The sequence below is a fragment of the Pseudorasbora parva genome, chromosome 1 (genome assembly GCF_024679245.1).
Source record: "Pseudorasbora parva isolate DD20220531a chromosome 1, ASM2467924v1, whole genome shotgun sequence".
NCBI classification, from domain to species: domain Eukaryota; kingdom Metazoa; phylum Chordata; class Actinopteri; order Cypriniformes; family Gobionidae; genus Pseudorasbora; species Pseudorasbora parva.
In genome coordinates, this window is record NC_090172.1 from 38,985,312 (window position 1) to 39,008,772 (window position 23,461).

General features: G+C 36.0%; 1 protein-coding gene across 1 annotated transcript in view; it reads left to right on the top strand.

The window, feature by feature from the left end:
* The first annotated feature begins 2,050 nt into the window (after nt 1-2,050).
* mmp2 (matrix metallopeptidase 2) overlaps nt 2,051-23,461 on the top strand; it is a 43,284-nt gene continuing 21,873 nt past the window's right edge. Inside the window, exons 1-10 of the mRNA XM_067440265.1 lie at nt 2,051-2,469; nt 2,944-3,170; nt 5,265-5,413; nt 6,235-6,363; nt 6,455-6,628; nt 6,802-6,975; nt 9,635-9,808; nt 10,032-10,187; nt 10,365-10,491; nt 18,192-18,328. Of these exons, the coding sequence (XP_067296366.1) occupies nt 2,317-2,469; nt 2,944-3,170; nt 5,265-5,413; nt 6,235-6,363; nt 6,455-6,628; nt 6,802-6,975; nt 9,635-9,808; nt 10,032-10,187; nt 10,365-10,491; nt 18,192-18,328 (1,600 nt within the window). The 5' untranslated portion in view covers nt 2,051-2,316. The remainder of the gene's footprint in view (nt 2,470-2,943; nt 3,171-5,264; nt 5,414-6,234; nt 6,364-6,454; nt 6,629-6,801; nt 6,976-9,634; nt 9,809-10,031; nt 10,188-10,364; nt 10,492-18,191; nt 18,329-23,461) is intronic.

Genomic DNA, 23,461 nt, shown 5'->3' on the forward strand with positions numbered 1-23,461 from the left:
CTAATGTACTTTCAAGATGGAGGGGCAACATGGCGTCCAGCATTCGAACCCCTCACCCGTATGTATTTTCAATGGCATATTATAAACTTACGAGAATACTTTATTACTTGAAAGAAGTAAATATACATTAATGAGCACATCTATGTTTGAAAGAACTAAGTGTTTTTAGCTAAGAATAAACTAAAAAAGTTACACAGTGTAGCTTTAAGATAGTTATTGCCCTCTGGTGGCAGTAAAAAAAGCAAAACTGATGTAATGCCCTGTTATGACCACTAGGTCAAAATAACTCTTTAAAGTGGCTTATAAATTCTTTAGTGTTTTTAGACATAAAAACTTATTTTTATTAAGTTGTGGATTTGGATTTATACATAGATATTCTCAAAACACTACTTTTTGTCAAAATTTATATATATATATATTTAAAAATGTATGTTGATTTGAATGTCAGTTTTTGCATTAAGTTTACTACATTTAAACCTGAGCACAGAGGAGAACATTTTGCATATAACATCAAAATTCAATAAAAATGTAACAAAAATGAACAGGTATGTTTTATCACCACATAACTGATCTGATTTGAACCTCTTATTTGAGACTTTTGGCTCAATTTTACCACATTAATAACAGCCATATCAGTTCGTGTGTATTATTATAGTTTGTGTATGTGTCTCTGAGTGTGTTTACATGTGTGTGTTTGTGTCTGTTTTGAACTCTTGATGTTTTAGAGTGTAACCTCTTCCTTGTTGTTGTTTTTGTTTCACATATTTGCAAAAAATGTGCTCTCTGTCATGTGTGTTTTGGGGTTTGGGGTGATTGTGTCTATTTTGCACTCTTGATATTTTAGAGTGTCACCCCTACATTCCTATGTAATTTTTCTGGTTCATGGCTGATTTGTGGTTTTCTATCACCAAAAGATTCCCTGAGTTTTTGTGTTTTTGCATATTTCCCATTCATTTCCTATGGCGGTCATTTTTGAGACAAGGAGACAAGTGTGACTTTTTTTTATGACCTTTTAACATAACCGAAACATCTCCATGATTTGTTTGTGTGTTCACATGGCTAATGCAATGTGAACACACAATGTCATCCCATTCCGCTGACAGCCTACTTTCAGATTATCCGGTTGCCAGTTTGTACATGTTTAGGTAAAATACCAGATAGTAGCCTATATGTGTTCTTTTCACAGAAAAACTCTGTTTGGGGGTTTAATTACTGTCTTAACACTCCAATCATTGGCTATGCAGTGACTGTGATGTACTCTGAAATACAAGCATGCAGAAACATCATACTTAAAGCTACACTGTGTGATATTTTCCCCCATCTAGCGGTAAAAAGGTATATGACCATCCGGCGAATAATAATTTCTGTTCCTCTCAATTCTGATTTCCTTTCAACTCCTATGGTGGCCGATTTAGTCCAAGATTAACATGGCAATCCCCCTCTTCACATTCGACACGGTGCCATTGAGTGTTAAAACATGAAAGGCGAAGCTTGAATTTACGGGTATGTCCCTCTTTGGCTAATGTACGTTCAAGATGGAGAGGCAACTTGGCAACCAGCATTCGAACCCCTCACATGTATGTATTTTCAATGGCATATTATAAACTTACGAGAATACTTTATTACCTGAAAGAAGTAAATATTAATAAGCACATATATTTTTGAAAGAACAAGTGTTTTTAGCTAAGAATAAACTAAAAAAGTTACACAGTGTAGCTTTAAAACGTGAAAGGCGAAGCTTGAATTTACGGGTATGTCCCTCTTTGACTAATGTACTTTCAAGATGGAGAGGCAACATGGCGACCATAATTCGAACCCCTCACCCGTATGTATTTTCAATGGCATATTATAAACTTACGAGAATACTTTATTACTTGAATGAAGTAAATATACATTAATGAGCACATATATTTTTGAAAGAACTAACTGTTTTTATCTAAGAATAAACAAAAAAAGGTACATAGTGTAGCTTTAAAATGTTTAAACTTAACTTAAATACGCAAGCTTCTCTGTGAGTTTCCATGGCACGCGCACACAAGTCTCTCTGCTCGCTCGTTCCCGCTGGCGTCTCCTATTTCACTGCTCTCTCAAATTCTTGGATCTGGAGGCTGCGCAGTCCCTGCTCAAGCCCCAGCATCAGAAAAGTGCGTGTGCAAGCAGAACCTATTCCGCAGACCACGAAAGCAGGATGTGTCGCTGAGGAAAAGAAAGAAATTTTGCAGTGCAGTCGGAGAAACTTTAAGCTTAGAGAAGACGTCGTAAAGGCCTGTTCACCACCTTATTTTCAGCACAAGGACATCAAGGAGCCGGACCAAAATGACGTGCTTTAAGTTTTTCAGCTGTAGGCATGTTGTCCTTAAAGTTTTCCTCGTGCAGTTTTTTGCTTCCCTGCAAACTTTTGCAGCGCCCTCACCCATCATCAAGTTCCCAGGCGATGATACTTCTCACACAGACAAAGAAGTGGCCCTGGTGAGTGTACTTTCCTTTCCTTTCAAGAATTAAAGCAGTTAAAATTTCGTTAGCAGTGAATAAAGAGTATTATTTGTTACGGAAATGCCTATGCAAATTATTTTCCTTAATAAGATAAACACTTCAGATGTTAAAATTACATTTCAAATATATTTTTGTTTGTATATTTCATATGTGTGAGGTCCGTTAGAACTTGAATAATATTACCTCAATTGTATTATTTGAAGAATGTGTAGTCTTTAACTTTTAGCCTTTTACTGTTGGATTATATGTAAAATTTAAAACACAAGAATATGATGTTGATATGGTAATTGGAAAATGTGGAATGGGGTAAACAGTTTTCTCTCTCTCTCTCTCTCTCTCTCTCTCTCTCTCTCTCTCTCTCTCTCTCTCTCTCTCTCTCTCTCTCTCTCTCTCTCTCTCTCTCTCTCTCTCTCTCTCTCTCTCCCATTGTATCCTTCATAATTTCCACAGCACTACTTAAATAAGTTCTATGGCTGCCCAAAAGACAGGTGTAATCTGATGGTGTTGAAGGACACACTGAAGAAGATGCAGAAGTTTTTTGCTTTACCAGAGACAGGGGATATTGATCAGAAGACCGTAGAGATTATGAAGAAACCAAGATGTGGTGTTCCTGATGTGGCCAATTACAATTTCTTTCACAGGAAGCCCAAGTGGGGACAGAAAAACGTTACTTACAGGTGTGTTAACTTCAGACAATGCTGAGCGAATGATCCCCACTGTTTGCCAGTCACTTTAACCCTTTTAAACATATTTCACAATTCTTTCAAGACCAGTTATTACATTTTAAAAACACAATCTACTTGAGAGTGCTTGCTAAACAAATGTTTTTTTTTTTAAGAAACCATTTCTATAAAGTAGGGAGCTCTTTTTTTTATCAGTAAAAAATGCAGAGAGCAAAATCAACACATCTTTCAAGAATGTTCCCAGCGGGACCTTTGTGGCTATGTTGGAAGTGGAACAAAAAATCTAAATTTATTAGGTTATAAAGTTGTGCTGACTACAGGAAATGCAAGAAAAGTTTGGCCTTTGCTCGAATACTTCCTATAGATGAAGGATTTGGCCAGTGATCAGACATAATACAAGAGGTTAATAGTCCTTTTGTAACAAAAAGAAGGACATGGTTGAAATCTTGAGGATATTTATGGTCTACATGTCCTGACAGTGTGTTTCTGTTTTATGAGTCATGACCACAGCTATGCTGTTTTACCACTAAAAAAGTGTTTTGGCCCCGTATGCAGATTTATGGAAGAAATAGCTCAGATTTCTGCCAGCATCAGCTTTGCTAATTTAACAGATATTTAGATTTAATATCTTAGAGGAATGTATTTAGGGGCCAGTCTTAATATAGACAGTCATTACTATTAAGCAGCATAATTAATGTCAATAATAATTGTAATATAAGAATTGCATCACAAACATTACATCATTGCTAAATAGTGTGCTGTTGTATGTTATGTGAAGTGATACAACTTACAACCTACTTGTGAAACGGTAACAAACTCTGACTCTGGTTTTCAGTTTCAAACCTCAGGATGTTTCCTTCAGTATGTCAGTGTTCAACGTGTGCTCTATTAAGGTCATGTCTAACTTTCACATCATATGGTTTCCAGAGGGGTTTTTTCATCCTCTAGAATTTTTATTTTGTGGAAAAACATCAGCGGAACAGACTTCACTTCTATCCCTCACAGCTTCCTTTTTCATTCATGTAAAATTAAATAAGGCCTACTCTGATTCTTACTCTACTCTGGTCCGTAGCTGCACTATTTTGTCAGTTGCTGTAGTGTCCTTGTAGATTGTGCTGTGTTTTTTACTAGAAAATAGCATAACTTTAGTACTGAATACGTTTGAGATCGCCATGAACACAGTTAGCATTTGGTAGTTGCTTTGATAAGTGAGTACCTCCAAAGAACATGAATAGTTTCATGAAATTCTTTCATTTATATATAGAACCTAAATTGCCAAACTATGGCAAGAGTACTGTTGATCATTCGGACTTGTGTTCTTGTTGATTTATAAAAAAAAATGTGATAAAGGCTGCACGGAAGGTTCCTTGTTGTCATTGATCAATATAAATGGCTTTCTGTCTGTTAGTACCAGTGTTTTCCAGGGTGGTCAGCATAACAGTTTTTCACCCCATGCTGTTCTGGGAATATTGAAGAGCTTTGAAAACTCATGATTTTTTAGTTTGTTGGCACTTGCTTCATTTTCAGTAGGGACCATTTCAAGTTGCCAGAACAGGTTTGAATTTGACAGTCCTAGTTTTGTTTTGAAGCTGAGCTTCCTCCTTAAGAGAAAGAAACCAGGCCATGCTGCAAACCAGCGGGTGATCGGTGTAGCTGGCTGTCCTCTTATTGCTGTGTGTGATGGATTCATAATAGCTTGATGATTATTGGATTAAGCTGGCTCTAGTGGTTGGGGGCCCTCTGCATCCTCATGTCTCTTTGTGATGATGAAAGTTGGTGGCAGATAATTTTTGTCTATTTTATAATGGGGATAGGAAAAATTAATCACAGTACATACAAAGGTTGCTTTTTTGCATATAATACTTGAGCTTGATGCCATTGTGGAACATTACATTTTCTTTTATCTGTTTTTTTCTGGTCTTACAATCCTAAACTGATGCATTCTTCAGTCACTCTGAGGACAAATGGCGAATGCAGTACCTTCTATAATAATATGATAAATAGTTATGGATAATAGTTATGAAATATGGAATAATCAATTGGGAGTACAGTTAAAAAATATAGACAATATTTTTTCTTCTTCCACAGGATCTTGGGGCACACCCCGGATCTGGATGAAGAAACAATTGATGATGCTTTCTATCGTGCATTTAAAGTCTGGAGTGATGTCACACCTCTGAACTTCACCAGGATCATGGATGGAGAAGCTGACATCATGATTAACTTTGGCCGAAATGGTATTCCAGAAACTTTCTGTTAAGTTTATAAACAACTGTGGTTTGAATTTACAAACCTGATTCAGTGTAATGTTTTTCCTTAATCACCCAGGATTAGAAGTTCTTAATGTTTTAAATACTTAGTCACATACTAAGCACAGTCTCTCTGGAATATTTAGTGTGAAAGTTCTTAGACCAGAGATTGATTAACATTGTGGCCTTTGTAAATGCTGTCATGACTGCACAGGTAAATTGCTTTTAAAAAAGACCAGAAGTATGAAAATTGTCAAAATGTAAATGTTTTCTGGGCAGGCTGTAAATGACAAATTGTGGACAAAAATGCAAGTGATTTTAAGACTCCTATTAAAACTGTGCAATTATCAACCCAAAACACTAACCGTGGTGCATTGGATTTAAACATATATTTGAGTTAAAGGGTTAGTTAACCCAAAGTGGAAATTGTACATTCATTTCTACTGCTTCTATTACACCTTTGCAGGAACCAATCACAGACTGGCTTATCCAGTATTATTGGCGGGTTTAACACAATGAAACAATGGGCCTTTGCTCGTTGAGAAAATACAGAGTAGACTCTCCAGACCAATGTTCAATTTTAAATTGAGCTTGGTCTGGTGATAGCCAGAGAACTTTAGTTCATCTTCAAAACCTCCTTTGTGTTCCTCCACTGACAGATACACAACTACTTCTTCTTTGATACTTCAAAAAATTTATAAAGAGATAGTTAAACTAATCCAAATAAATTGCCAAATTCTCTGAAGAGACTCGTTGTATATGATGGAAGGGGGTGAACTAACCTTTTAAATATGTTACATTTTCTGTAGAACATGGTGATGGGTACCCATTTGATGGGAAGGATGGTCTACTGGCTCATGCCTTTGCCCCTGGACCTGGCATTGGAGGAGATTCTCACTTTGATGATGATGAGCTGTGGACATTAGGAGAAGGACAAGGTATCTCAATTGAAAGGATCAAATTCAGTACTTTTATCAAAATGTCATATTAGTATAATAAGCTCTTTTCTCTCTCTCCTTCTTGATGCAGTGGTAAAGGTGAAGTACGGTAATGCTGAGGGGGAGTTTTGTAAGTTTCCATTCTTGTTCATGGGTAAAGAGTACACCAGCTGCACCTCTCAGGGTCGAGATGATGGGTTTCTTTGGTGCTCTACCACATACAACTTTGATGAAGATGGAAAATATGGCTTCTGTCCTCATGAGCGTGAGTACCTTTTGTGCTCGGTTTTACAGCACAGCTAAATTTGAGACTGTTCCCATCCAAAGTGATGCAAACTTCAGGCAGTTACTGCTCAAAAGAAATTACACACATCGTGAATGCAATACTGTGTCATAATCACTGACTCATTGAGTTTTGCGTTCCTTCTTGTGTTGCAGTCCTGTTCACATTGGGTGGAAATGCAGATGGAGCGCCTTGTAAGTTCCCCTTCACTTTCCAGGGTGATAAATATGATGGTTGCACCACCTCAGGCAGGGATGATGGGTACCGTTGGTGTGCCACCACTGAAGATTATGATCGTGACAAGACTTATGGATTCTGTCCTGAGACAGGTCAGTCTAAAAGTTTCTGTAAGTCTCCAATAAAAAACACTACAAAAGTTACACTAGCGTTCAAGATTTTTGGGGTCTTGAACATTTTAATACTTTTTTTCTGCAAGGGTGCTTTATTGGTCTTATTAAATTGTAAAATTATATTTTAAATAAAATTATTCATTATTCATAGTTAAACAGAACAACTGTTTTCAACATTGCATAGGCCTATTATTTATATATATAGGCCAAAGGTTTGGACACATTACTATTTGTAATGTTTTTGAAAGAAGTTTCTTCTGCTCATTAAGCCTGCATTTATTTGATCAAAAATACAGAACATTTTTTTTAATATTGTGATATTATTACAATTTAAAATTTTTGGTTTTCAATTTATTATACTTTAAATGATCATTTATTTCTGTGATGCAAAGCTGAATTTGCAGGATCGTTACTCCAGTCTTCAGTGTCACATGATCCTTCAGAAATCATTCTAATATTCTGATTTATTATGAGTGTTGGAAACAATTCTGCTGCTTAATATATTTGATGAATAAAAGGTTCAAAAGAACTACATTTATTCAAAATAAAAACATATTTTCAAATAATATAAATCTCATTTACTATCAATTTTTATCAATTTAACACATCCTTGCTGAATAAAATTATTGATTTATTTCAAAAAAAGAAGAAAAGAAATGAGCCCAAATTACTGACCAGAAGTGTATATTGTTGTTACAAAAGATATCTATTTTTAAAACTTTTAACTTTTTATTCATCAAAGTATTATAAAAACGTATCACAGGCTATGCAAAAACATTAAGCAGCAGAACTGTTTCCAACTTTGAAAATGAATCATCATATTAGAATGATTTCTGAAGGATCATGTGACACTGAAGACTGGAGGAATGATCCTGAAAATTCAGCTTTGCATCTCAGAAATAAATGATCATTTAAAGTATAATAAATTGAAAACCAATTATTTTAAATTATAATTACAATATTAAACAATATTAAATTTAACAGTATTATTATTTTTTTCTGTATTTTTGATCAAATAAATGCAGGCTTGATGAGCAGAAGAAACTTCTTTCAAAAACATTACAAATAGTAATGTGTCCAAACTTTTGGCCTGTACTGTGTGTATATATATAAGTTCAGTTAATTTGTAGTTACCTTACAATAAAGTTTTGTATAACTAGTTTATTTATTAGGTTAATACAAATGTTAAAATTACCTTAACATAAATAATTATGGAAGTACAACATTTTGAGATGCTAATGATACATATACAGTCAATTGAATCTGACCTATAAAATCCTGTCATATGCCGTTTATTAAATTATCTCATGGATGTGGCTGTTGTGGTTCATGGTCGTAGTGGCACCAGCTAGCTGCAGTAAATGTCTCATATTCAAATGACTTTGACATAGTCTTTTTACATTAACCACTTTAAATGCATATTACCCATCATGCAAAGTTTCCCTAAAGCCACCAGAGTGGTGGTCATGTGAAGAATCATGTGACACTAAAGAAAATGAGTAAAGGAAGGCTGCTAAAAAATAGCTTTTCCATCACAGGAATAAATTAAAAAAAAAAAAATACTGTATGGATGATAAAATAACTATATACTTGTTTCACTTTTTTTTATCGAACTGAATGGTAGTTTATGTTATGTCAGTAAAGTATGTGACACTGTATATGTGTAAAGATTTATATTTATTTATTTTTTTCTGTTCAATTAAATTTGTACAATTACATTTTATAATGAATATTCTTCATAACAGCTTTAAGAAAGTAAGACAAAACACAGTGACAAGGAAAAACACTCATGTAAAACTCAATGTTGACTGATGTTGCTCAAGATGTTTCACCTTTCACCCAAGTGAACACACAATGACACAATCACTAGATTAATTATTTGAGTCGTTGCAGAGACTTCAAATCCGTGATGTATCCGTTTATGTATTTGGTTTTTAAGGTCAGGCTCCTCCGTTTCCAGCAGACTAAAAGTTTCTCTTCTTTTTACGGGATATTTTCCATTGTGTTGCTGATCTGGCATAAGCAAGCCAGAAGCACAGAAATCCTCATCTGGTTGTAATTCCCTGGGAATGCACTGCAGCCCTCTCTTCCTATTTGTGTGTGTGTGCTGAATAAAAGAGACAGAAAAACAAGTCCGGTGTGATGCAAGCCATCACTTTAAAATGGAGCATTGGACCACATTCCCATACTTTAGCTGAACTTTAACAAAACACAGCTCTGTTTATGCCATGAAACTGGTATGACCTTGATTTGAGTCTGTTGAGTCAGTGTGATTCAGACTGTTGAGTCTGTGTAATTGAGGACTCCTCCCTAATGCTTCTCTTTGCTCCAGTTCCGTAGTGTTTCTTTAGGTTCAAAAGCCATGATATAATATGTGGGTTTACCACTAATTGCAGCTTTTGTTGTAGCTTTGACATCATATTTAAAAAACAGAGACACACTTAATGGCAACAGATCCATATCTTTGCTTATTTTGCCTCTCTCATTATCTCAGTTTTTGTTAAGCACTGTTATTTCATTTAGTTAGTTGACACAAACTATGGACTTATGAGCTGACACAAATTCTCAAACTCCTTTTTAGAATGCTTTAGATCAACTGTTAATCATACCTTTTAAACTCAACTTTTTTATGATGCAGCAATGTCAACGGTTGGAGGAAATTCAGAGGGTGCACCCTGTGTCTTCCCCTTTAAATTTCTGGGCAACACATACGACTCCTGCACCACGTCAGGACGCAGTGATGGGAAGATGTGGTGCGCCGTTACCAAAAGCTTTGATGACGACCGCAAGTGGGGTTTCTGTCCTGACCAAGGTGGCATAGAGATAATTTTTTATCCTTTGTGTGTCATTGTTTGTATAATATCTAGCTTGCCAAAAATATTCTGTTCTCGTAATGGCACAAAGAAAAAACTTTATTTTTTGCTCTCACAGTCACTTCCTGTCTCTTTTTTATGGCTTACTGAGTCATGTTTTGATGCTATACTTTTCATGGTCAGATTAATAAATCGACATATGTCTCTTTTTTTCTTTCTCAGGCTACAGTTTATTCCTGGTGGCTGCCCATGAGTTTGGACATGCCCTGGGTTTGGAGCACTCTGAGGACCCTGGAGCTCTCATGGCTCCTATCTACACATTCACCAAAACCTTAAGCTTGTCTGATGATGACATTAAAGGCATCCAGGAGCTCTATGGTGAGTGTCAAGTGTCGAAAATGTTATACATAGGATCAGCTTTAACTAATTATTTGTTTAATGTATTTTAGTACTTGCATAATGTTTAATTTTTTGGGATATTTTGTGATAGTTATAAAATGTAAAATAATATCTTTGTCTTCTTTATTCATCTTCATTTAACTGTTTTCTGTACAGGTGTGCCAACAGACAAACCATTGCCCCCTAACACCCCACCGGTCACGCCAATGGATGTGTGTAATGAAAACATCATATTTGATGCTGTAGCCCAGATCAGAGGAGAGATCTTCTTCTTTAAGGACAGGTAATTCATTAAGAACACCAAATTTAAAGAAACTCTTGAATGAAATTTCACATTAACCTTATTCCTAAGCTGAATAGAAAATAACAGGGAAAGCACCTTTTGGAATATTCAGGCCGGATCACAATACTGCTTCCTTTGGTCTTTTGTCCACAAAAAAAAAATGAAGCAATTATTTGACCGGTCAAACAGAGCACCACGGTTCACAGCATCAAATACCAGGCACACAACTGTGGCTAGCAGTTATTTCATATGAGCATTTCATTTGGCAGGGAATGCTCAATTCATCAGTTTTCAGTGGTTTCAAAATCTTTCTTTTTGTGTGCACAGGAAATGGCCCCATGGCCATCTGGAGAAAACGTCATGTCCCAGTTTATCTGTCTCTAAAACTTCAGCATATCTTTTTAAAATCATTATGGATAGGAGTAATTGCTTTATAGTGGTTGGAATAACAGGATGACGATTTAAACAGGAGATGAATCATGCTGATGCTTTAGCCACATTGTTAGTCCAGAATTCAAGTAAATTCAAACAAAGTAAGTATGGTGGTGGTGGTGAGACTGGGTAGAGAAGGGAAAGTCCACAAATCTGATCCCACATCCCAAAATCAAAATACCTCAGCACAAGCATTACCATATCAGGGGGCAGTTTTATTCTTTTGAGCACATTGTTATTGTCTGGCTGAATTTTGTTAGGAAGATTTAGTCGGAGCCTAAAATTTCTGACTGCTTTAATGTATTACATGGATGAAGTTTCCATATCGCTGACTTCATTCATTTGTACAGACTTTTTTTGAAGCATTTTAATAAAAGAGACTTAACTTGAAAAAAACTAACAGTATGCTAATATTCCATGTTGAACCCTCAATCAGTATTGTTACAAATGTTTTACCCTAAAATGTCTCTCATCAAAGTCAAGAGACTTTGCCCTCTCTCATACAGTACTATTCGGGTATCTCTACTACAGTATGTAAGTTGCTTGGGTTAATTAAACACTTATTCTGTGGGGTGCCTAAGAAACAACCAAAATGAATCCACACAAATCAACACATGTATTACATGTAATTAAATATAATTTACTGTTAAATTTACTTAAAAAGCTTATTAATAACTTTTGCAATTCTTGCTCTACCTTTACTAATCAGAGGTAAACTTCATAAATTATAACATTTTGGAGGGGTGTCCAAAGCAAATATGAGGAGAATATAAAGAGTGCTGTCATAGATTTTTACCAACATGCTCATGGATCAGAAGCTCTGGAACGAAAAAGAGCCACCCACTATCCTACGCACAGCTGACTGCTAGTCACAGAGATCACAGGACCACACACATACACACAGTGTATAGAACTCAGTGGGCTCTTATAGCCTCTAAGCAAGATCCTGAAAATCAAATCCAGATCATCATTATTCCATAAATCGAAATAAATCACTTTTATTTGATTATTGTAATGCATTATAGATCCCTTTATGTATCTTCTATGCATAAAACAACATGTATAATATACAATAATACTATATATATATATATATATATATATATATATATATATATATATATATATATATATATATATATATATAAATGAGTTTACGTTAACTTTACAGTCCTATTTCTCTCTAATTGGAGATTTCTTTTCCTCATTTTTACTTTTTACTTTTAGAAAAAAAAAATACTGCTTTTTTTCTACAAGAATTTTGATAATTTATTTAAAATAAATATTTAAATGTTAGAGTTTATTGTAATATGAATTATTATTTTAAAGGGGTGGTTGCGTGTGTTTTTTTTCTAGGCTTGGTTGTGTTTATGGGTCGCAGTATAACATGTCTTAATATTTCTTTTCTTTTTTTTTAAATGCTGTATTTTTCTTATATTTGACCTTTATTCCACACCGCTGTCTCCACTGTCCTTTTAACAGCTTGTTTGCTTCCTGCTTCTATGAAACCCATCCCTCCGAAAAACACAATGGTCTTAGATTGGTTTGATGGCCAAATGTAGTTACATGTATTTTTATTGGCTGAACTGCCAAGCCAGGTTGTCCGGAAATGACACGGCCCTTACCATTACGGGCAGAAATCACATCTGGGGCAGTGTCTATGTTAATAGCAAGGGTTTATGATGTCACCAACCCAGGAAGAAGCTCGCTGTAGTCCAAACCAGATGTCTTTGTAGGCAATAAACCGCCGTAACTTTAAAAGACAATATCTCCGTTTGCATTGAACTTTCAGCGCTGTAACTTTGCAGATACTGTTTATGCTCAAGCAGCAACATTACACACTAACTAAAGTTAAAAAAGTGAAAACGCATGCAACCACCCCTTTAATTTCAAGTCTTCTGTGTTTATTACAAAAAAAAATGCTAGGAAAATACAAAATAGATATTTTTTTATATAATATTGCATTTTGGGGATTTCTTGTGCTTCCTGATTATGGGAGTTTGACCTAAAAATCAATCTTTCCCAAGTGTCAACCCCTCTCCATATTTTTGCTGATGAATTTTTTTCTGTGCAAGCTAGGAGTCAAACAGTTTAGCAGTGGAAATGTCATTATCATAGAGTTACAAATTACAGCGTAATTCTGTGAATCTGAGGATCTCTGGAGCTGAACGTTTCACTTTACTGTGTGGGCAAGATGACTTGAGAACTCAGATATTCACCCAGCTGGATAAATGTGACAGCTGTTAAAGCCATTCCACAGAGAACGAGTGAGGAAAATAGAGAAGAGAGTAAGGCCAGCGAATGCACCCCCAAAAGGTTCACTAATGTTTTGTTTATTCAGCTGCACCAGAAAGTCTTTTATTTCATCTAATCTTTGGCTCACATTTATAAGCCACATCTGAGACATTTTTTTAAAATTAATTCTTTGTCTGTCTCATATCGTTGCGTTGATAAGACAGTTGCAAATAAGAACTGAACTCAACTAGTGTTTGAAATACAAGAGTGTTCTGTTATAACACGTTTAATTGCATAGACAGAGAAGGGAGGGATGTTCAGAGCTGAAGAAATGAAGCTTTGGGGCAAACTATTTGTTTACATTTTAAAGAGATAGTTCACCCAAAAATGAAAATTACCCCATGATTGAGGAAATCACCCTCAATTCATCCTAGGTGTATATGACATGCTTCTTTCAGATTAATAAAATCAGAGTTGTATTAAAAAAGTCCTGGTTCTTCTATAGCTTTATAATGGCAGTGAAGTGTTGTTTCATTTTTAAAGTCGAATAAAGGCCTTCTGAAGCCAAGCAATGCGTTTGTGTTAGAAAAATAACTATATTTAAAACTTATTTAAAAGTAAAATATCACGCTTCCGCCAAAATGGGGGGAAAAAATTTAACTGGTGTGCAATGTCATCAGACGTAGCGTAAGCATTTTGAACTGCGAGAAGCACTACGATTATTTTTTAAGTTGAATATGGAAGGCAATTGGCCAGAAGCTAGATAATTTAGTTTGTAAAGTTTTAAATATGGATATTAACACATCAATTCGCTTAAGAAAGCCTTTATTAAAGGGCGGGTGAAACACTCAGTTTCAGTCAATCTCATGTCAATCTTGAGTACCTATAGAGTAGTATTGCATCCTTCATATCTCCGAAAAGTCTTTAGTTTTATTATATTTATAAAAGAAATATAGGCTGTACCGAGTCTTTCCGGAAAAAACGAGCGCCTGGAGGCGTATCGTGTGGGCGGAGCTAAAGAATGAAAATCGCGCACAAAGCGGTGACGTCCTCAAGCGTGGAGAAGAAAATGGCAATCGATCAGATTCAACTAATACAGATATGATCCAGAATCAGATCCGGAGGCTGAAATAAATTGAACAGGAGAATCAGCAACAGCAGGACATCCGTCTCTGTGGTATGTACTGTATTTAGTGGCCTGTCAACATTTGTGTGCGTTTACTCGCAGTTTATGAGGACATGATTCGGTTTATGGACTATTGTATGCGAATAAACATTAGCAGTAGCAAGCAAAACGATTTTGCACGTCAGACTAGTGTAACGTTATACATAGAACAACAACGGAGTAACCGTTAGCGCATTTGAATGACGAAGCACGCTTTGTGAGAACGCTAGGTTTATGTTTGGGGTGGTTTTACAATAAACAAACTGACACCTATAGTGGTCAGCTAAACAAATGTATTTAAACACACACCATAGACAGGGTTGCCAACTTTTAAGTTTAGGTTGGAGTGAGATTTTTTGGGGGCCGGGGGGGGGGTAATGGTTTTGATCTTGATTCAGTATCAGTTTATATCTAGTATATATACTGTACATAATAATATGTTTGTTTTGGCACTAGTTTAAAGATTTCTTGGGTCAAATTATATGTGCCATTCCTTAATATTCACTTGTGACTGCTTATATAAGTATCATTATTCATTAAAAAGATTAGGATGCAAGTTATTTAAGTTTTGAAATTTCACATTTAAAGAAATCTAGTGTTTGATCATCATATCTAAATATTTATTAGAATGCAAAGACTGCAATATATTTTTGAGCAACTAGATTAGATACATGTATATTTATTAAAGAGCCATAAGGCACCTAATGGCATTACAAATAAACATTAATATTTTTTAGCCACAAAATGACTCTAATTTGCCTCTTTGAATTGGAATTCTCCATTTTAATATTAATTACTACACTAATTGTAATATAAATTTTAGAAGAAATACAAATATTAGAAGAAAAATATTTTAAGTGGTCATTTATTGAAAATAATTGTTGCACAAATAGTATTTAGTACCAAAAGACCTCCTCAAAATATTCAATAAATATAATTTAATGAGTATGAGTGTGACCTATTAGTAAGGAATACCTGAGGGCTAAATACAAGAATAACATTAATGTTAACAATGTTGCATCTCTATCACTCTTCATAATAAAACGATCCTGTAAATATGGCTGACTTAATAATCAATAAACACTAAGCTGTACTGTTTACCAAAACGTGCAGCAAACATCTATATGGTGATGGTGAAACTGTTGTGTATCCGCTTAAGCCATTTAAATTCATTGGCACAGCGCTAGAAGTATTGAGCGCTCATGGGCCACGTGACCAGCGCGCGCCGCAGGGAGAGGACAGCATGCAACTCCGCTTTTCAACGCCTCTGGCTTTAACATTATGCCACATTAGCGGCAAAACGCTGTTTATTGTTTGAATTTCATTAAAACACATTTAAAAAAATTAAAGCTTATAGCTTTGTTTAATATCAAAAGCAGGTTTGGCAATTTGGCGTGAGATTGAGTTGGGCGGAGTGAGAGCGTGAGACAGAGCCTGAAAGCGTGAGAATCACGCCAGATGCGTGAGAGTTGGCAACCCTGCCATAGATTGCGTGCTCCTTTGATAAATTAACTAACGTATACACGATCGTGTTGTTTACTGATGTTTACTTACGCGACGATAGCCTCAACATAGACATTTGAAGCAGTTTTACTCACCGCCTGCTTCCAAAGCAGGACCGTAAACCTTTATCATCACCGCTCCATCAAAAACACACTTCTTTGGTAACTGTTGATTTGGTGAAGTCCTGTGACAGCAGTGACCGCGGAGATCCACTTTTGCGAAAGGACTGAAGCCTGATGTTGTGCCGCTTCTCGTCATTTCTGCGTTCAAATCGGTTCAAATGCAGCGCTGCCTTCCCGGAATGCTGTGCTGAAGTGTTGAAGTCGCTTGACGTCACTCATAGGAATAAAGTGAAGCGCGGTGGGACAGAAGTGTTGCACGGATGACTGTATCTGCACCTGAGAGCAGTGTTTATGGGCGTGCATTTGCTCTTTCGCCTCAGTCACGCGTGCACGCACCTTTCCGGGAGAAGAGCCCGTACGGCCCATACAGGGAGCTTCCGCTCTATCGACGTCAACCGGACCCATACTTGAAAAAAACTCTCCGAAACTTGTGAGAAACCGGAAGGAGTATTTTTGAAACAGAAATACTCCATCAAACGTCCAACTTAGTGTTTGAAACTTTGTCTATGTTTAGGATGGGAATCCAAGTCTTTAACAGTGAAAAAGCTCAGTATGCATGAAACAGCATTTCACCCCAGGGTCGGTTCACCCAAAAATGAAAATTGTCATTAATTATTTACCCTAATGTCGTTCGACACCCTTAAGACCTCCGTTCATCTTCGGATGGGACCCATGGGTCTTGAGAGAGGAAATGACATTGGTGTCAATAAAGGCCTGTCTGAGCCATCAGTTTTCAACAAAAATATCTTCATTTGTGTTCCAAAGATGAACAGAGGTCTTACAGATGTCTAACAACATTAGGGTAGGTAACTATTGACAGGATCTTCATTTTTGGGTGAACTAACCCTTTAACCCCCCGGGAGCTGGGTGGAGCAGTTTCATGATAGATGCACTTTTATGGACTTCAAAAACAAAACAACAATTTACTGCCGTTATAAAGCTTGGAAGAGCCAGGACATTTTTAATATAACTGATTTTTTTTTTTTATATAACTCTGATCTTAAAGGTGCACTACAGTATATACATTTTTTATGTGTGTAAAATAAACTAAATTTAAATAATGAGTATATTTTAGACTGAGTAGGATGCGTTTTGTGCAAAATCGCATACTTGCATCACTTGTCTGTGTGTCTCGTCATATCCGTAAATAGAGAAAAGTTGCTCCAGCTACTTTGACACGTGGGAGGGGTAAGACATAATGAGTGAGAGGGGTTGACTAAATTTTGAATCCCTGGGGAATCAACAGTCTTTAAAAATGGAGACTGTTGGAGAACAGCTGGCAAAAAGAGATCATGACAGAGCTTGGAATGAGAATCAACAGTGGCTTGGTCTTTTGGAGATTGCAAGAACTGAGGTATTTGAAATGTTGTAAAAATGACACAGAGATAGCATTTTTATTACTCAATAGGTAAGGAAGATATTTTATTGACAAAAATTGCCATATGTAGCTATCTAACAGAGTTAACTGTAGTGTAAAGCATTATCTATTGTGAAGGGACATTTCAAAATGGTGTTGTAGCGTTCTTTCAAGGAATGCGTCGATTAATGGGTATACTGCTAGCTACAGTAATGTCTCCAGCTGGTCAGCCTGAGATCCTTTATATCTAAACTCTTAAGCCTATAGTAAAAATTTTATGAGCAATTATTTTCATCCACACAGTCATGGAGAAAGCACAACCAAAACAAAGTTCTTCCACAAAATGCATTGTCTTATTTGTTTAACCGCTAGAGGGACAAAAGTAACATGGTGTACCTTTTAAATTTAACATGCTGTAAAATAATTGCTGACAGAGGCAGTGTGCTTCTTACAGAAGCTTTACTTCACACCAGTGAGCTGTAGTTTCTTGAAATCCTGAGTCCTGAGTTCTCTGTCTTCTTCTCTGAGGCTAAAATGTTTTGGCCTTTTGAAAATTAGGTCAGTGGAAAGAGTTTTGGGTTGGTTGGTATTGTTTTTGTGGTTTATTCTGGGGCAGCAGGCAAGTTTGGACTTGTCCGACTGCCTCTTAACTCACTCTTCAACCATAATAAGAAACATCTGCTCAGTGAATCAACTCATTGTAGCTAGAGTGCAGCACAAGCTCTTCTTTCCATTTTACTTACTTATTGCTATCTTATCTCTTCTCCCTTCCCTCCCTCATTTGCTCTGCCTCTGGCACTGCTATATTTTTTCATATGCACAAATATAGTGTTGCAATTTTTTTTTTTTTCTCTTCTTTGTCTAACTCTAAACTCTCCTGTTACAGATTCCTCTTCAGGTCTTCTGATGTCAGAAGGAAACCAACAGGCCCCATGCTGGTGGCTACATTCTGGAGTGAACTTCCGGAGAAGATTGATGCAGCTTATGAGAATCCTCTGGAGGAGAAGACAGTCTTCTTTTCAGGTAAAGCAGAATATGCCAATTTGTTTCCTGGGGGCAGAATTAAGGACCACACTGTAAAACCCAACAAGTTACGGTAACTCAAACCATTTGAGGAAACCGATTGCTTCAAACCAATTAAGTTTCAAAACCAATAAGTATGAGTATTGAAAACTCATATACATTGAGTTAAATTAACTTATATTTTAGTGTTGTGTTGTTCAATTATTAAGAGTAAACTGAACTTAAAGATTTTAAGTTAATTTTATTAATTCAGTTTGAATTCAGGTAGCAAATCTAACTAAGTCTTAACAACTACATGGTTACTTAAATGGTTTTAGGAAACCGATTGCGGCAAATGGTTTAAGTTCATAAAACTCAAAGTGATTAAGTTACATAAGACTAAGCACAACCTAACATTGGTACAAAATGATGACAGAACAGCAGGGTATTCTTAAGTAATTTATTGAAATATAATATTTACATCATAAATACAGTATGCCGTATCTTCAAAAATATAACATTAAAATGATCTTTTCAGGCTTTTTCACCAAATAAAACAGCACAAACATGTTTAAAAAAGTCTTACATTTAAATAACAAAACATATAAAATAAAAATCTTTTAATGTTAAAAGGTACGTTTCCTCAAAAAGCAAAAGCACATGCTCTTTAATGTACTCTAAGTGTATTGCACTGACCGAAGACTTGGCAGACATCACCACCTCATCTTTAAAGACAAAAAGAAAAGCATCTAGTGGGTTTAAAGGTAACGTTCCCTCTTCCTCCTCGACAGTAAGGATGGTGACTGTTGCCTTCTGCACCTGGTCAAGCTTCTTTTTCTATATGCATTGTAAAAAAATATGTTAGTTTATGTCACCACATATAAAAATAACCCTTGTCAGGGCAGACACCATATTAAAATTTTCATAAATAAAAATAACATTGTTATAAGGAACGGATTATTGTTGATTTAATTGGGCGTGTGCTTATTTTAAACCCTGTAGTTCAATTTTGTAAAGAAGTTAAGTTGTTTGTCAGCAAGGTTTAATTGGGGGAAAAACATTTTCAGGGGCGTATCAGCTGAATGTTCTAGACCTTGAATTGAATGACAAATTGAACTGAATTCAAGCGACAATGCATACATTGCAAAGCATTTGTTTTTCATGTCAGTATGTCATAAATAGAAAGAGGCAACAGTTTACTGTCGAAGATTTGTCGCTTACATCACGCCGCATCCAGTGTAGACAACCAAACGGATTATAGGGGGCTCTTTTGTCCTGTCGCGCTGCTCACATCCGGTGTAGACAAGGTGAAACAAGAGAGATTAGATTAACAAATTTTAAATGGATACTGTCAAGACATCCTAGGTTTAAATTACGTTCTTCTTTCAGATGAATACAATCAGAGCTGTATTAATAAATGTCCTGGTTAATCCAAGCATTATAATGGCAGTAAATGGCTGACCAAAATTTGAAGCCAAAAAAGTGCATTCATTTATTATAAAAGTAATCCAGATGGCTCTGGGGGGTTAATAATCCATATTTAACGCGTTATAAGGAAAAATATCTAGTTTCCGGTGCAACAATGACGTCGGACATAGCATAAAAAAGCATAACTGCCACGGCGTTGACGGCGGACGCAGCGTAAAAAACATAAATGATGCGACGATGACGTCCGCCGTTGCACAAGCGTTTTGAATCACGAGAGGATATTTTTCTTACGCAAACCCATCGATTTAATTCAAAAGGCCTTTATTATCCCCCCGGAGACGTGTGGAGCACTTTTAAAATGGATGGATGCACTTTTTTGGGCTACAAATTTTGGGCTGTCATTCACTGCCATTATAAAGCTTGGACGAGCCAGGACATGTTAATATAACTCTGATTGTATTCGTCTGAAAGAAGAATGTCATTTACACCTAGGAGGACTTGAGGGGGTAGCAAATAAGGGTGAATGATTCCTTTAAGCTCGAGCTAAGATTGGTTTATTATGTGTCAAACAAGCTTTTGCTGTGCTCAATGTATATGTGAATGAAAGCCTAAATAAAACGTTTTGAAGCTTGAAAATAAAGTCTAGATTTTCAATAGACAGACAAAAATTGAAGAATTTAAAAAATAAAAAAAATAAAAAATAATTCTGAAGATGAATAATATTCTTATGTGTTTGGAACAATATGAGGGGTAGTGAATCATGACATAATTTTTATTGGCAAGTGGACTATCCATTTAAGACAACTTGAATGATCAACTATCAGTCACTGTACCCACACCATGCATTTATGCTGATGGCAGCTGAAAGGTTAACATGCTGCTAAATAAATGTAATGTAGTTTTAATATGTGTTCTATCTTGTGTCTTGAAAACATCTGCTGACTCTTCCTTTTAAATAGTAATAGACCGGCCAGGATCGTAGTTCAAATGACATCAATGCCATTTTTGTCCTTGAAGACAAAATACAAAATGATTAGGGTAATTTAACTCACAATTAAGCAACATTTATGGACAGTTTATTTTTATGATTCATGACAAGACTTCTTTCAACCACTGCAAATCTAGCATTGCCAATTACCTGACACCTTTACAAACCCAAGGCAACTTCAGGAAAACTGCCAGTGAAAATATAACACACGAAATGTTTCTGTTTATATTAGGAAAGCCGACTATAACAACAACTTTCAAGACTTGACCAGTATTCTCCTGAAGCAATACAACATGACTTTGAATGATAGACAGACTGGACTTTGGACTTAACTCTTTTAGAAAAAATGATATTGCTTCAGAAGACTTACAAGTTGTGCTAAAAGACATTTATGGTCATAATTACGTTTGCAAAAATAGCAATTCATTCAAAAATTAAAATTGAAGAACAAACTTATTTTGTATGAATGTTATGTAACTGTTCATAACGTTATCATTTGCATTTTGCACAGTAACGTTACAAAATTCCATTGATTTGTTCAACGTTAATTCTAACTTACTTACTCATAGTATTGTAGCCATGTTGCTGCCATTGCACCTTCGTCTTTGCTCTGAAAAGATTTAAAAGCATGGCAACAATGTGTTAGTGTGAGTTTCAAATGAGAAAACGTCATGAGGAACAAATAACAGTTTAAAATGTTATCTAACGTTAGCAAAACAGGATCTAAAATGCTCCTCGAGTCACTTTGTTCACCCCGGAGCTTCAGCTGCTTTAGTCAAATTAACTAGCATCACATATGATAGAGGAAACTCGAATTCGATTAACAATACATTTAAAACAAAGGAATGCGTGAGTTTGCATTAACGTTACCTTTTGCTTTAACGTCATTAAAGTTACTATGGTGCGAGAGACGTGGAAAGATGGCCAGCTGTCTCAAAAGCCAGCGTTTATCTGTCCGACTGTGAGAAAGCACAAGCATATATTTTTTAATTCCCCACTGATAAACTGGGGTGTAAAACAGCATATTTAACTCCAAACGTTTGCATTACCGTTAATAACACTGATGTAATAGCGCGTTTGCTCCTGATGTTAGATTGTTTGCTGGCTAACTTTGCACACAACATTACTGAGCTGTTTAATCTTCGGATAAACATAAAAGAGGTACGAGAATAACACGGAACACGCTCAAACATGCCCGAAGTATGAATAAATAAGTTTGAACACTTACCTGTTGTTTTTCTTGATTGTAGCGCGAGCCGTCCTGCTGTGACTGGACTGAAGGAGGGAAAATGTCGCGTTTTTTGTCGGAAACTCATTGGGATGATACTTTGACATGAGTAAATGTAATTACTTTAAAAGAGCTTAATGTAAGACTGTAGGCATAATATGAAGTAGATTAATGTATATACTATTGTTTATTTATTTATTTTATCAGCTTTTAGTTATTTAATTAGCCATAGATGTAAAATACTAGATTAAATAAATATCTGTAACTTAAACCATTAGAGTTAAAAAGTTTTAGTAACTTATTTAGATTGAGGTTTGCTTACAATAATACGTTTTTGAGTTAACATCACACATATTTGTTAAGTTGAATTAACTTAAGTTTCACTTAAGTTTCAGCCATCTATATTAAGTCTTGCATTCTGATGACCATATTCATCTGTTTCAGTCATTTGACTTTACGGCTCATCTGCTATATTTATGACTACCTGCGGGGCAAAGTAATAATGGTGAATACAAAAACACATGAACAGAGATACCAAGAGAAATATGTTGATCATTAAAAATTGATCTTTAACCAATCACAGAAAACATTTTAACCAATTCAAGATTGCACAGACTCTTCCAAATCTAACATTCACTAACATTTATGGTATATATATATTTATACTATGAGGCAGCTGAATGTTTGAATCGAATTGGTTGACAAATGTTCAAAGGTGTGCAATTATTTTAAGGGAAATGCACGGCTAAAATAATTCCAGGCAGGTCTGAACGCATTATAGTTCCAAAGATCTGAAAGATGTCTTGAAATACTGGTGGTGATTGCTTGGATCATGTGTACCTTGATACATGAGTGCTATATATAAACAAGGAATAATGCCAAACAATATACACCTGGAAACAGGGTCCGAAATGAACAACCGCCAAGCAACGAATGCGGGTAGATTTTCCGTTTAGCGACTAAATTCAAAAGGCTATCCGCCACAATGGTGGGTGATTTTCATACCAAAATAGAAATGCAATATGATGTGTTTGCCAGAAACTAATCTGGGGACGAGGTGAGCTAACCACAGAACGTCTCTACGCTCCAAGTCTGGCGACACTGTCTCGGAGGCCGGAAGATAAACAGAGACTTGAAGCACTAGAGATGGTCTGTTGCTAGCTAGTACTGCAGCTAACTTGCGGTCTGCAGCTATCTGCTGCATATTAGCTGATATGTGGCGACATTTACCGGGAGGTGTGCCAACATTTAAAACGAAAACTGACAGACAAAAAGGGGAATGAGTTAAATAAAAAAAGATAGTTTTGTTAGAAATGGAGGTTTGGAATCAATGGAGTTTCAAGAGGCTGGCTACAATATGATTCTGTTGCTGTCGTGATGAGTTGTTCGGTGTGTCGCCAGTATGGTAAAGATAAAAAAGGAACAACTCATTTGTCATCGGAAATAAAATGAGGCCAGAATTCATGGACCATGGAAATGCGGTAATTGCGGTAGAGAGTGAGCAGTGGGA